Genomic DNA, 15,678 nt, shown 5'->3' with positions numbered 1-15,678 from the left:
ATTTGCATCAATGTGTTACCCGAGTCTGCTCTACACAGCGGTACTAGTATGTATAGCAGAATCTCTAGTCATATTAAAGTCACCCTTTATGATATAGGACTGACTATAGCTAATAGCTCATTCAATATAACCTCAATATGTAAGTTGTATATCCGATTAAGTTTTGAAGACCTAATTAAGGATGCCATGCATGTAGCAACAACATAAGTTCCTGAAATGGAATTACTTTTCTATGGCAGTGTAGCAACATTTCTAAGTAACATATTTACAAGACATTATCATACACAGTCTTAAGCAGCCATAATTATGCAGCATTTGTATTTCTCTGACATTTTCCACATTAGAAACTTCAACTTAACACCATTCATTCAAAATCTCTTCAGAAACAATTGGTAGCCTTTTCTACCCATTTCACCTTTGTTACATATTTTGCCTATTTGAAATATACACTCTTCAAGCAGCATCTATGTAAATCCTATTTGTTTGCAATATTGCATTGATATAATACTTGTTTGCTGCTTGGAAAGCATTTACATAAGTCTTCATAATCATTCAGAGTTAGATTTTGTAAAAAAGAATTTTCACTTTTCACAAATAATCACCACTAAGAATTTAGGATAAAATTCCACCTTGATGAAAATGCAGCATCGTGAAATGAATTGTGTTGAAAAAGTGACAAACTTTGCCCAAAGGATCTTTTTAGATTTTGCACTCTGCATGAAACAAACAAAGCAAAATGATATCAAAAGCAACAAATTTTGGAACCTTAATTTAAAGTGTTTCACACAAACTCTTTGCCTCAAATCTCAGTCTCGACCTGTGTGCGGTACAGGTCATCATTCCCAAACTTCAACTGCAAGTTCTGAAAAGCCACCGAATCATCAACGTCAACTTCCACTAAGTCAGCACTCATGGACCGGGTAGGGGGCCTTGGAGGACGTGCAGGGGGTTTGGGAGGAGGGTGGCTGGGACGAGTTATAACAAGGGGTCTTGAAGGCGGTGCGCCGGCTGCCACGGGGGTGGACTGGTACATGGGATAGCCGATGGCCTCTCTAGTGGGCATGGAGTCAGGGTATGCTGTTCCCGGTCCTTTCAGATGTGGTACGTTATGGTACAATCCTCTGGAACTGTGTGGGTACTTGGGGGGTAGGGCCCGCAGTGGTTTTGGTGGTGGAAGGGGAGGTTCACGAGGGGGATTGGCTGGTACTGCTTTTGTGTAAACTTGACCGCTTTGCGCCATTTTGACTTCTGTTGTCCTTTGGTAGGCTTCTCGTCTCCTGTTCTCCATGTTGTCAAAGTCAAGTTTGCGGCGACCCCCGCTGGATTTACTGGCATTTGAAACGCTGTCAGGGTCCTTGAGCTTGTCGGGCTGGACGGTTAGGATGACGTTGGGAGGGCATTGTCTGGCGGGCGGCTGTCTCGGATTTTTGCGGATAGGTAGAACAAACTCTTCGTCAATCTTTGTACCATTGCCTCTGTCGTCAGCAGTTCTTCTGGTATTTTCTGTTCTGTAGACAGTGAAGGAACATGTTTTTATAAACAGGAATTTGTCTTGATAGTAGATGTACAGTGAATTTTGATTTTAAAAAAATGAAATAGGTTGTCTTCACCCATATCATTGTACCTCTGAGTTTCTAACCGCCAACAACTTAATTGGAATTGAAATGGCTAATTACACTTTACTTGAAATAGCATGCAGGCCCTAATAAATTTTACCTATATTTTGCTAAGCCGACCTTGCCTAGTACAATGTTTGCCTCCATGCATGCATTTTTTTAAAAAGTTTGAGCATGAATCTTTGCGATGATTAACAGCTTACATGTTCATGTATGAGATGGTTTAAAGCCTTTTACAATGAAGGGTTGAATTCAGAAGTGCTAAGTTGTTACCTGTGTTACTTATGGCAGGATCTTTTGGATGAGCAGAATTGAAATAAGAACGTTCCGTTGTTAGACATAAAGAATTATAATGGTAACGATGCAATAGTTGAAAGACGCAGAATCTCATACTCCATGAAATAGTTTTTGTGAATTCTTATTCAGCATTGTGAATTTCTAGCTGGTTCTGTCAAATGTATTTTCCCACTGGTTCCCATAGGGCATAACACATTTAACAGGAAATTGAAGACAGGAAACCTTTGACCTAACTTCCTGACATTCTTAGCATGTGGAAGTAAATACGAAAACACACAAACAAACGGACACACCAAAAACAACACCAGAAGTGAAAATATGTGCAAAAAAACAACTATGAGGACACATTTGCTGGTACATCAATGTAACCAATAGCATAGTAATAACGGTCCATTCTTACCCATATTTTTCTGCATGGTTTTGACACCTTCTCCTGATCTCTGCCCTGAACCAGTAACTGACAACAGCCGCCACCAACAGTGGAACAATAACCAGAAACACAACCAGGAGGATCACAATCAGAGAGTCATCTAGGCAGGAACAGAAAAAAGAAAGAGAAAGAAAAATCAACAGGATCTTGCATACCAATCATAAAGATGATGTAATTGTTATCATGAAGTTGTAAAGATATAATATTAGGCATTGTATATTTGCATAAAATTACAATTGTAGTATGGTGATTTCCAATAGAATAATATAATCATGGGACTCACCTGTTAAAGCAAAATATGTATAGTTAATGTATTAAGATGTGCATTTCAGCACCAAGGGAAGACACCATTTGATTTCACACAGTGCAAATGTTTCACAAGCAATAGAAATAGTAGAGTCAAAATGGTGGGGATATTTGAAGAAATTCCACTGTACTTAGATTGACTTTTTGTTAGAAGATAGCTTTTCAGCACCAAGGCAAGACACCATTTGATTTTACACAGTGAAAATATTTCACAAGCAAGACCAATAGTAGAGTCAAATGGTAGAGTGTTCGAAGACATTCCACTGTATTTAGATTGACTTTTTGTCATAAGATAGCATATCAGCACCAAGGGAAGACACCATGTGACTTGACAGAGTGCAAATGTTTCACAAGCAATGCCAATGATAGGATCAAATGGTAGAGATATTTGAAGACATCCCAGACAAAAGAGCACATTCCTTCTTTAATCATTTGTCAGGGGTAAAGAATATTGTGGGGTACAACACATGCTGGTTCCCATGCAAGTTAGACAGACCATGGCATAGGGAACGTCTTAACTCTTATTTGAGTTTGACAATGTCCTCATGCAGATGCACATAATCTGTGTTCCTTACTATCACTAGTTGGTTGTGTAGGTGTTTTGTCCCCTTCACTGCTCTCAGTACCATCTGGCTTATTACCAGGTATGGGCGTGGCACCTGCTGCCATGGTAACCATTTCAGAGGTGTATCCTAGCAACCCTCCACCATAAAAAAAACATGAAAATCCTCTAACTTCTCATATGGTTCACTAACTAACCAACCAAGAAACAACAAAAATCCAACATTAAAGAAAACATAACCCCCTTCATATTGGCAGTTTGTAACCTTCTTCCTACTGCTTAATGCCATAACCAATACGGATTTTGTGCCAAAATGCTACCTTAGCAGGCTGGATGTTAAGAAAAAAGTCCTTACTATCACTAGTTGGTTGTGTAGGTGTTTTGTCCCCCTCACTGGTCTCTGTACCACCTGGCTTGTTACCAGGTGTGGGCGGGGCACCCGTTGCCGTGGTGACCACTTCAGGGGTGTATCCTAGCAACGCTTGATTGACAGTTCTGAGGAGTGGGTAAGGCTGTTCAGAACAAGTGGTGCCCTTGAAGTCGTCAAAGTCCAAAGCCCAGACCATGGCTCCTCCCAGGCCTCTGTCTCTCAGCCACTCAACCTAAGGATACAGCATAGGTCGATATTATGATGTTTAGTTGCAAGAACTAAACAAAATCAAATGCTGTTTTCGTGTTTTCCTAAGGCTTGTACCTACTTTAAGATGTTTTCTTTCTGTATCTTTTTGCATTCTCTCCTAGCTTAAAGGAACCTAATAATTGTATAAAACACAGACTAAAGATACAGCATAGTTATCTTCGCCGAGGAACTCGGAGTAGATTATGTTTTCGGTTGAGCCGGATGTTGTGTGGGTCTGTATGTATGTCAAGAGCATAACTGGGGAAACCTTTGATGGATCTTCATGATATTTGTAGGTGTGTAGTGGTTGTGCAAAGGAAGGTCAAGTTCAAAAATCGTTCACCTGGCGTTTTCCAACAATACTACAGCGGACTTTTAATTTTTCAGTGTTTGTATGTAGGCAAAAAAAGTGACGGAAACGTTGATGGATCTCAATGATTTTTGGTAGTTTGGAAGAGATTGTGGTCAAGTTTAAAAATGATTTATTTGGCGCTTTCCTACAAAACTGCAGCAGGCTTTGTGTGTGTGAGAGTTTGTATGTCGCCAGCATAACTCGAGGAGCTATTGGCGGTTGTGCATGATATTTCGTGGATAGGTAGTGATGTCAAAGAGGAAGGTCAAGTTCGATAATGGGCCTCATATCGGGTATTTGAGGTACTGCAGCAGAGCTTCAACGTTTGAGGCCAAATTTTCTGGAGGCGTCAGGTTCATGATTTTTTGGTAGTACAAATGTATATAGCTTCTGGGACGGCAAGTGAGTGGTGGGAATTAAGGCCCCCTAGCTGCTTGTTTGGAACTGCAGTTGGCGTTTTTGTTAATACATTTGGAGACGAATAACTCCAGCAGAGATTGACGGATTATCATAATTTATGGCATGTGGATAGTTTCGGTGATGCTTTACATAACTGAATACTTGCCATACAAATAAGATAATAATTTGCATAATAAATGAGGAAAGTTTATAAATTCCCCGAAAGCTTGTAGTCAAGTGCTATGGTAACGATTTTTAAGTGGTGTACAGCTCTTAGGGCAGGGAGTAAGTGATGTAAGTTTAGACCCCCTAGTGGCTTGCTTAGAACTGCAGTGGGCTTTTTTTATGTTACTCGAATATGAGGCTAATAACTCGGGTATGATTGATATTATTATACTATTATATTATGAATTTATGATATTACGAATTTATGATATCATGATATTCTGATATTACGATATTATGATATTATGATATGATATTATGATATTACGATATTACGATGTTACGATATTTTGATATTATGATATTACGATATTACCACATTACGATATTACGATATTTTAATATCATGATATTATGATATTATGATTGATATTATGATATAATGATATGATATAATGATATAATGATATTACGACATTACGACATTACGATATTTTGATATTATGATATTTTGCAATTTTGATATTATGATATTTTTGATATTATGAATTTATGATATTATAATATTATAATATTATAATATTATAATATTATAATATCATAAATTCATAATATCAAAAATATCATAATATTATAATATTATAATATTATAATATTATAATATTATAATATTATAATATTATAATATTATAATATTATAATATTATAATATTATAATATTATAATATTATAATATTATAATATTATAATATCATAATATCATATTATAATATTATAATATTACAATATTACAATATTATAATATTATAATATTATGATATTATGATATTACGATATTACGATATTACGATATTATGATATTATGATATTGTGATATTGTGATATTGTGATATTATAATATTATAATATCATAATATAATATTATATGATATTATAATATTATAATATTATGATATTGTGATATTATAATATTATAATATTATATTATTATAATATTATAATATGATATTGTGATATTATGATATGATATTACGATATTACGATATTACGATATTATGATATTATGATATTATGATATTTCGATATTACGATATAACGATATTACGATATTTTGATATTATGATATTATGATATTTTTATATTATGATATTTTGATATTACGATATTACGATATTATGATATTTTGATATTATGATATTATGATATTTTGATATTTTGATATTATAATATTTTGATATTTTTGATATTATGATATTATGATATTATGAATTTATGAATTCATGATTGATATTATGATATTATGATATTATGATATCATGATATGATATTATGATATTACGATATTACGATATTATGATATTATGATATTATGATATATTATGATATTATGATATTACGATATTTCGATATTACGATATTACGATATTTCGATATTATGATATGATATTTTAATATTTGGATATCATGATATTTTGATATTATGATATTATGATATTACGATATTACGATACTTTGATATTATGATATTTTGATATTGTGATATTTTGATATTATGAATTTATGAATTTATGAATTTATGATATCTTGATATGTTGATATTATGATATTATGAATTTATGAATCTATGATATTATGATATCATGATATTATGATATTCTGATATGATGATATTATGAGATGATATGATATTATGATATTATGATAAAATGATATTATGATATTATGACATTATGATATTATCACATTATGACATTATGATATTATGTCTTTCAAAATGTGTATGATATGGAATAAAGATTTATTCTATTCATATATATTGACTGTACCATTTCATCATCACTTTAAACTTACAACACTGCAATATCGAACCTTTGTGGCCCATATAATATCAACATACTCATATTTTTTCATGACCAGTTTTAACATATACAGTCGTATCAGCACACTCTACAAATATACTAGTCCTGTACCACCAAATGATTTTTAACCCCATCTGGACTGGACTCATTCGCCCCATCATAACTTCCAAACGGTATGATGCATGATCAAATTTGCAGGGGGTGATAAGCACGTAAATATCAATCACTCTCCATAATAAACCTTGATTATTTGGCGAAGATAATGTGTTCGTGGATCTCTAGTTTGATGATAAAGTTAAGTTGCAAGAATAAAATAAAAAAATACATGTAAGTGGAATTTTCCATGCTTACCTAAGGCTTGTGCTTTGAAATTTACTTTCTTTCTATGTCTGTTTGATGAATTATCTCATAGACATTACCTTGAAGCTTTAATGAACCTAATATTGTAAAATAAAGGGTTTCTTCATTCTGTATTAGCTTAAGTCTTGGTACACAAATCATGAACTTCCCTACTCTAACTTATAATCCACTGCATACATGCACATATATGTAAGGAATGCAGTTTTTGTATACTAACTTACCTTTGCTCTTACTGAGGTCTCGTCATCATACCCCACCCACAGGTTGTCCTTGTAGGCGTACAGTAACTTTGTCTCCTCGTTCCACACTCTGGTACCGCCTGTGTTCAGCATGTCACAGATCTGTGCAAAAACACAAGTACAATCTTCAGTGCCATAAAAAAATTTACTGGCTTCTCTGTTGTCTCTCATTGTCTCACACACCTGCTTGGGGACAAACAAACAGACCAAAACAATACATCCCCATGAATCAGTAGCCCCCGCCATTGACCCAATGACCTAGAATGTCTGTCCGCTGCTAGCAAAGGTGGATAAATGACTAAATCTAAGAACACTGAACTCCATTTCCTGTTGGTCCCGCAACTCTGGACTTTTACCCTTCACTTTCTGCCACTCTGTGGTTAGCTACATGTACATACATAACATATGGAAATAACCGCGGAAACACAGACAAATAAACAGACACACCTTAAAACAATACCTCCATTAACAGAGGTGAACAGTGACATCACACCTTAATAGCTAAAAATGTATGTTGGCCTTGTATTTACAGTAGCAAGATTTACCTCATAGTAAGACATGATGCCAGCCTCCCTTGTGTAAGTCTGTGCATCCCCCCGACCTCTGATTGGTGCGTTCACTCCCGTGTTGCTAGGAGACGACAGGGTGAATGACCTCCCGTACAAAGGGATTCCCATCACCAGTTTAGAGGGAGGGGCGCCGCCACTGATCCACCTCTCAACCGCCCAGATCTGCGTAGGGGTTAGAAAAATGATTAAGATTGTAACATGAAAAGGTTGTGAAAAAGCTACACGTGCGAGCATTAGCATAGGCGCCGCGCAGCTAAAGCAGGGAGGATGGAAATTGTACTTGTCGGCCACGGTAGTGACGAACCAAGCGTAAACCTCAATCCCGGCAAAAACAGGTGATGAAAACTCGCGAGCAGTTGTTCGAAGTAGAGCATAAGCTCTGTAGAAGTTACTAGTACATCATAATTGTGGTTTTGTAGATTATGATGGGATAAAGTAGTAACTGTTATCTGTCAATTGTACAAAAGACAAACAACTAAGAAATGGAAATGAAGAAGCGCAGAATCTAAAACCTGTCTGATGACAATACGAGAATCATCCCACTTTCAATACTCATGTCATAAAACGACATGGCATTGATTTATTCATTCTACAACGCACAGCTTCGCCTGCCCAGTCAGAGGCCACGCCCACAGAAGTGGAAACCTCAGCCCCGTTTGAGCAGAACCTCCCAAAAGTATTGTTTAGGCCGCAGGCGAGGCTCAACATAGGACAGTTTTCTGCTTCAGAATACTAGTTTTCTAACAGTCTGTTATAATGTGCAGTTATCGTGGACTCACGGCGTTAAGGGTGGCGTCGTCGCCTGTCTCTGCCGGCAGCGCGTGCAGCAGGCTGTGGTGCCCGGTACCGGTGTCGCCGCCCGTCGCGCGGAAATCGTACGCCATCAGGTTGATAAAATCTAGATACCTGTTGTAATGTTTGAATAAAAGAAAACAATTGTCACTATCATTTCATCAACACCATCGACGGACAATGTTTTAATGATTCAATCTAAGAACAAAAGAACACTTACGGTAGATGAGCCTGAATACAAAACTAGTACTGTCCTTGAAAATATGTCTTACAGAGCAAAAATAGATTGTGAATTTGTTTCATACAGATATGCCTTACATTATTTTGTCCACGCGTGTTTTTACACTCCAAAGGCAGGCACTAGTACTTGCGGTAGAATTATAACTTGATAGTTCATACATAACAGCTTACACAATACTAGTACTTTTGCCTACAATTTATTGGTTGAATAATTACTTGTCGTTACAAATCTATTTGGACACATTGTGATACTCCATTAAATTTCCGGCAACAAAGCATCGGAAGATGCGCCTTAAGGGCACTTAAGAGCCCTACGGTAGATGTTTTACCTTGCGAGAGTTGTGATGTCGTACCCCGCCTCTATGTGCGTCTTCCCTGCAGAGACAGCAGCGCTCAGCAGGAGTCTCTCCCTCCCCGCCGGGACGTCTTCCGCGTCGTACGCCTCGCGCAGCTCCTAAGAAATTTGGAAGACTTTTGTGGACCCTTAAATGCACATCATGGAATGGCGGAAGATTTCAGGAAAATTGTTTCTTGCGTCAGTCGGGTAAAACATATGCGCCTGAAATTATGAGTCTAGGTGGTAGGGATGGTCAAAAACTTGTCAAGTCATCTTTTTAGTTGAGTTGGATCAAATTTCATAAGACTTTGGTCGTACGACGGCTTTTTTCTGTGTGTAAAAATGGCCTCCTGTATCGTACGTCATACGTTACCTCCATGATAAGACATCCTAATCCAAGACCCCATTTACACGAGGGAAATGACCTGACGTACGACGGCGGTCGTACGATGATTTCTTTTCACACACATGTCGCAGGTATCCCGTGGTGCTCATTAGATAAGTTATCATAAAAGAGACTGTTTGTTAGGACATTGTTCCACCGCACATGGGTTTCCACTTGAACTATCTAGAAAACAGTTACGTACCTGTACAAGAAGTGCAAAGTTCGCCCTGTCTTCAGCATGAGGGTACTCCCAGTCTAGGTCAAGGCCATCAAAGCCTCGTGCTCGTAAATACGGGATGGACGTTTCTATAAACGTCCTCCTATTGGCTGCTGATGACGTCATGTCCTTGAAGGGCTGTGTGCCGAAATTCCATCCTCCAATCGCAAGGAGGCTCTTGGGAGTGGGACCGTTATTTTGACTTAGTCTGGTCATGAACCTAAAAAATATAGGAAAATGGCCATTGGAGGAATTGTCATCCTCTTTGCGTTGTCCGTCTTTTATAAAAGGAGATTTGTTTTTGGCAATGACTGTGAAGAACTTGCCGTTGATTTAATAACCATACATGGTTAGTCATATTTCTAAAACGCTTAAAATTGCAACTGCCACACAATATTGATAGAGTTCAGTTTCTCAAGTCAGTTTTTTAAACGCTAAAAGTGCGTACAATAGTTTGTATCTTTAAAGCGTTCAATAAAACAATGGTTGAATCACAAAATGTAGACATCATTTGCACAACGATCAAAAGAATGTCAAAGAACTCAATGTGTATTGCCTACGCGCAGATATGGTCTCCTTGGTGACGTTTGGGACCACATTCTTCTTCATTGTCTCAGCGCCACCGTACGCGTGCAGTTGCAGAATTCATTACACCAAAAATATTGGCAGGTACATCTAACCTTTAGCACAGTGAAGAAACCTCTTGCACCCCATTCTCTATTAGTTCCAGAGTTAAGCAGGCGGGAGAAGGTTAAACAAGTGGATTGTATTTCACGTTTTACCTTCAAATGTTCCTACCTTTCATACATCCCCGTGCTCCAATCCGTGTTGTCGTCGTTCCATTCGAAAGGCGCGAGTTGGTAATTCTCCATCTTCGCAAAGGCATAGATGACGTGTGTGCACAAGGCGGGGTCAATGTCCTCTGGGTAGTAGTTCCATGGCGGCGGTCTATACTGGGCCCAGTTCGAGTAGTAACACACCACTTTGTGCTCCGCTCCTGATGGTGATAATGTTTGTAGACAGATATATCAGATCGCGAGCGGGATCGACAAAATATATGTGCATATCTGTGACTGAACAGATACGTATACGGCTTTACCTATTCTCCAAGCAGAGGTTAGGCACCGGATGGTTTGGATGTGTTTCTTTTTATTCGTTTCTCATCGAGCTTTCTATTTTGTCAGGTTTTTTTTTTCCACCAGCCAAACAAAGAGACAAAAGAAAAACAAGTCAAAATAGAAAGCCCGATAAAAACGCATGAAAAAACGCCCAAAATTAACCGGAGCCTAACCTCTGCTTGTAGAATAGCCTTTACTCTTGTTTGGGGCTCGTGAAAATGTTGGGGTATAATTTTCTAAGGTCCATAGTCGCGCAACTTTTCTTTTCTCTGTCGGTCCTTCTTTCTTTTGTCAATCTTCACACTGAAATAACCCTTCCTATAATTTCCCGTCCAGACTTTTTGCCGCCCCTTGTCCCTCGTCCATTCTTCATGATCTGCCTTTTAAGTTATAAGTACATGTGTGGGTTGTCGACATAAAGAAAACCGGACAAAATAGAAAGCCCGACAACAACGCCTGCAAACACGTCAATAACCAGCCGGAGTCATTCCTCTGCTTGGAGACGGTGCATGGACAGAGCTAACCTTCTATCATTTAACTGTAACGTCATATCTGTGACCAGTGAAGACCAAAGCGTTTTAAGAGTATCCAAGATTATCGATCGATAAGCTTGTTTAACGGTCTCCGGTGGCTATCATGTGATATGTCTATGTCTATGTCCTATGATAACTCTATGTCTGGTTGACAAGTGAGTTGACAAAATCATTATACAGTGCATGTTGGAAAAAGGGAACTCTTAATTTACAAACACAAGGTCTCTCCGAATAGCTTATATGTTACGGATTAGCTAGGGAACAGCTTATTTAACAGTCTCCGACGTATCTATATGATACCCTACAGTAGCAACACAATATGTAACTATATATGTCTGGCAAGTTTGTTGAGAGAATCATTGCACAGTGTTGAAAAAAAGAAACTCTTCCAAACACGAAACAGCTTTTAAACTGTTACCTCTACATTGCCCCCCATAAAAACGCAGAGTGTGACCTGTATAAACAGAGACATTAGTCATAAGTGTTTACGGGGTGAACTGTACAAATACCACTATAGCCAAGCGCTACAATAAACAGTTTTTCCTATCTTTTCACCTTCCTGTCTTCCTGCGATTTGAAGTTCTAAAGTATCCTATGTATTATAATGTAACACCTACAAAATATGTATTACTAGTGTGCTTTGCCCTCCCCATCTTGTAACACTATACACATAAGGAAGTGACCGAACTATTGTACCGTGACCGCATTTAAACTCGCACGCAAGAAAGTTTCCATAAAAGGCTTGTACCCCTTTTTCACTTCCCTATACAATTACTTCTGCATGCTAATTTCGAAAAAAACATTCAAATTATACGCCAATAATCTAAAATTAAGCCACGGTACTTAACGACCTAACGGTATTCTAACCCCCTCCCCTTCTAGCTCCTTACTCAAATATTATTGACGCTCGTTCAACTGTAAAAAACAGCACATACCTTTACAAATTGCCATTACGGCAAGCAAGGTCAAAAATACAACTCTTCTCATGTCCCTAGAAAACTTCAACCTCCTTATAAATCCATATGGCTCGATTTTAGGTAAATAATTTAAGACAGCGCTTTGCTAAAGACCTCTCTCTTGGGTGTAACGGAAATTGTGTCGTATGCGTTCAGCCGTTGACAGGTGGACAAAGGTGGGGTATTGTGCCAGGTGAACTTTGAACCCTTCGTCATTGTGTGACCGTAAACCAATACGTCATGCCTCCAGACGGCTTAGACTAACGTAACTAACGGGGGGAAAGATTTTCAAACACAACGGAAGAAATAATCTATCTTTAACTTAGAAATTTAAGATGCAACTCGCAAGAACAAAATACTTCAATCTAATTTACAAGAAAATCTGCTTTAATGTAAACTTTCTTGCATTAGTGTAAATTCTACGTCAGTTATAAGCAAAAGGTATTTCAGTTTCCGCAGCAGATGTATATGTAGCGAAGTGATCATACCTCCTACTTTTTATTCGAGGGCAGTTTGAGTCGTCACTTAAGCACACATACAGTCATTCTGGTGTGGCGCAGTTGAGGACAATATATGTAGATAACATACAGGCAGTGGGAGTTATGCAAATAAGGGGCTTACCGCAGTACAAACGTTCGCCAAATAAGGAAAATGTACATGTACAGCCATTGAGGCATTGGAACATCGTTCAACATGTAAGAATTGTGAAAGTTATACATCGCACATATCAAAAATGATTTTGACGTTTATGACTGACGTATTAGGAGTGTTTTTCATTAATCAAAAATCATACCAGTTGATCCTCCTCACCCAAATAACATAAGTTGTCCAAACCTCCTTGTTATGATTATGAGCTTAACAAAGAAGGTTATGCTAACATTTTTCATCAATAATGCAAATAAGCTCCTTATTAGCATAATTTGATTCAATGGTGTTCACATTCACACAACTTCTAAATGCAACAAGTATGAAATTGCCGTTATTTACTAGTATGGAATGATAGTAGTTTCTCATGAATTATGCAAATTAGGCCTACATTTGCATAATTTCTATCTATTGACATTCCTCTCTTCCTCAGTTACAAATGTCACATATTTGAATAGTCATATCATGGAACACAGCAGGTTTTTAAAATTGCCTCATTAATTATAATCTGATTTGCATAATTATCATCCAATCATACAAAGCATCACATAAGCTATCTACATACCAAAAATCATGACCATCCATCAAGCCCATCTCGAGTTATATTATTTTCTCAATAATTATGTAAATGAGGTTCTCATTTGCATAGCTGATATCTATTAATATTTCTCTCTTCCTCAGTTACATATGTCACATGTTTGCGAGTCCTATCATGGAAATTGATGAATGTATAAACTTTCCTCATTAATTATGCAAATTAGTTACTGATTTGCATAATAAGTATCCAATCATGTACATCATCGCTCAAGCTATGTACATGCAAAAAATCATGACCTTCCATCAAGCCCTTCTTGAGTTATTCCCTTTCAAAGTCTGAAGCAAAACCTACCCCTGCAGTTCCAAAAAAGTTGCTAGGGGGCCCAAACCTATACCACTTACTCTCTGCCCAACGAGCTATCTACCACTCAAAAATCAGTTCCATAGCATGTCCACAACACGAGATATCATAACAGGAAGTTCCGCTGCAGTACCGTAACAAGCCGATAGGGGGCCCAAAATCTAATCATTTTCAGGTTTCATCGAGACCTACCAACATACCAAATACCAAGACAATCCTTCCAAGAATTCTCGACTTATCGTGTTCACTAACAGACACACAGACATGCTCGGTATTCCCATGCTGTGGCACTGCATTAATGACTGTTCTTACTCATATAAGGCCGTGTATATCCAACTTTGGTCAAAATTTGTATGTTTCAGTCTTTTAATTGGTGTAAGGAGATATCTTTGTGGTTTGGTTTCACATGCTCCGAGTGGACTCTTCCAGGCTGGGAGTAGGTCAAAGTTGACGATTGTTTTCGTCTGTCAGCTGTTACGAGAGAACGAGCTGGTCAACTGTCTATTTTCTTTGCATGATTCTAAAGTAGACAGATGTGGCTTTCTGGTGCATAAGAATTTTGGGGGCTTGCAATTAAGGTGAATCCTTTTCTGAGCCCTTGTTTTAGTGCTTTAAAGCATTACTGCCTATATGGGCAAGTCTATCTCTTGTATCTGCCCTACAGCTGGCTGATAGCCAATTTGTCCCTGGCAGTAACTGACGTTTCCTGCCTACCTCATGACCCCTCATGACCAACTTTGCACCCATTTACCCGTGTCAATATCCCCTGAAACAAGACAGCCCACACGTCGCAACCAGAAAGCATAGTATGAGCATACAATCTAACACATTTTTACACTTTTCTCGTTAATTATGCAAAACACTTCGCCCAAAATCTAATCATCTTGAGATTTCCCACATACACACCGACACACCAAATACGACAACAAACCATCCAGGCGTTCTCGACTTATTCTGTTCACTAACAGACACACAGACAAGCACCATCGAATAACCTACTCGACGAAACCATTCGTCGCGAAGGTAATAAAGAAAGTAACGGTGCGATCACATTCGTCGACAGACTTTTCAAGCAGAACCAACCGCCGACGTGACAAGACAGCAGAATTTTGTTCGACACATACACGACTATATCCCAAGGATGTCTAAAATTTGCGATCTTTCGAGGATCGCACGACGAATATGATCGGGTCCTTGTTCCTGACTCCCAATTAATTGAATTGAATCGGCCTAAATCTGACTTAAATACCTTCTCTACAAGCCCCTCTGGCTAGTTCTGATACACACCGAGGCAGTGAACAAAGAGTAACGTCATGGAAAAGGTTAAAATGACCTGACGGTCACCTTGAAAAATCCCCAGCTTGTATAGCATACCGTGTTAGATCTACCCTTTGAAACACTCGACTTATGTCACGACTGACAATACCATCACACTCTAGGGCGTGGTTTTTTATGCACAAACTATGTCAAATGCCTTCGTTAAATGTCACATGATAAGTATCACGGTTTTCTTGTTGCTCTATTTGGAATGCCATGAAGTTGTACGCTGGTAAGTACAATAGTTTGTACGTTGTTAAAGCGACTGATAAACATTCTGTCGGGTCAACAATCAGTGTCTATCATTCACGATCTCGAGAGATTGAAAGATAACGATGATCGTTGGGAAGAAAAAGACCAGAAATTATCGAAAAGATATTATCAGATGATATTTTCAGATCTTGATTTCAATGGAGGGTCTTGAATAATTGCTATCTAATTACTATTCTGACGAAATTGTTGACCTG

General features: G+C 37.9%; 1 protein-coding gene across 1 annotated transcript; it reads right to left on the bottom strand.

Annotated features, from left to right (window-relative positions):
• Positions 1–615: 615 nt before the first annotated feature.
• Positions 616–12,540, bottom strand: LOC136420698 (chitinase-3-like protein 1). Its single transcript, XM_066407777.1, has 10 exons — positions 12,331–12,540; positions 10,543–10,741; positions 9,730–9,964; positions 9,135–9,259; positions 8,553–8,679; positions 7,750–7,935; positions 7,187–7,306; positions 3,567–3,813; positions 2,314–2,443; positions 616–1,508 (listed from the first exon to the last, which is right to left on the bottom strand). The coding sequence occupies exons 1-10, from the start codon at positions 12,380–12,382 to the stop codon at positions 800–802; spliced, it is 2,130 nt and encodes a 709-aa protein (XP_066263874.1). The 5' UTR covers positions 12,383–12,540; the 3' UTR covers positions 616–799.
• Positions 12,541–15,678: the final 3,138 nt, after the last annotated feature.

The sequence above is a fragment of the Branchiostoma lanceolatum genome, chromosome 15, assembly GCF_035083965.1.
Source record: "Branchiostoma lanceolatum isolate klBraLanc5 chromosome 15, klBraLanc5.hap2, whole genome shotgun sequence".
Taxonomy (NCBI): domain Eukaryota; kingdom Metazoa; phylum Chordata; class Leptocardii; order Amphioxiformes; family Branchiostomatidae; genus Branchiostoma; species Branchiostoma lanceolatum.
This window is presented reverse-complemented; position numbering and strand designations above follow the sequence as displayed.

Excerpts from the sequence above, each read along its gene's own strand:
- LOC136420698 (XM_066407777.1), bottom strand. The coding sequence starts at position 12,382 with ATGAGAAGAGTTGTATTTTTGACCTTGCTTGCCGTAATGGCAATTTGT. Across the intron at positions 9,965-10,542 it reads AGCACGGGGATGTATGAAAG|GTTCATGACCAGACTAAGTC; the intron begins GTAGGAACATTT and ends TATATTTTTTAG. Across the intron at positions 7,936-8,552 it reads ACGACGCCACCCTTAACGCC|ATCTGGGCGGTTGAGAGGTG; the intron begins GTGAGTCCACGA and ends ACCCCTACGCAG.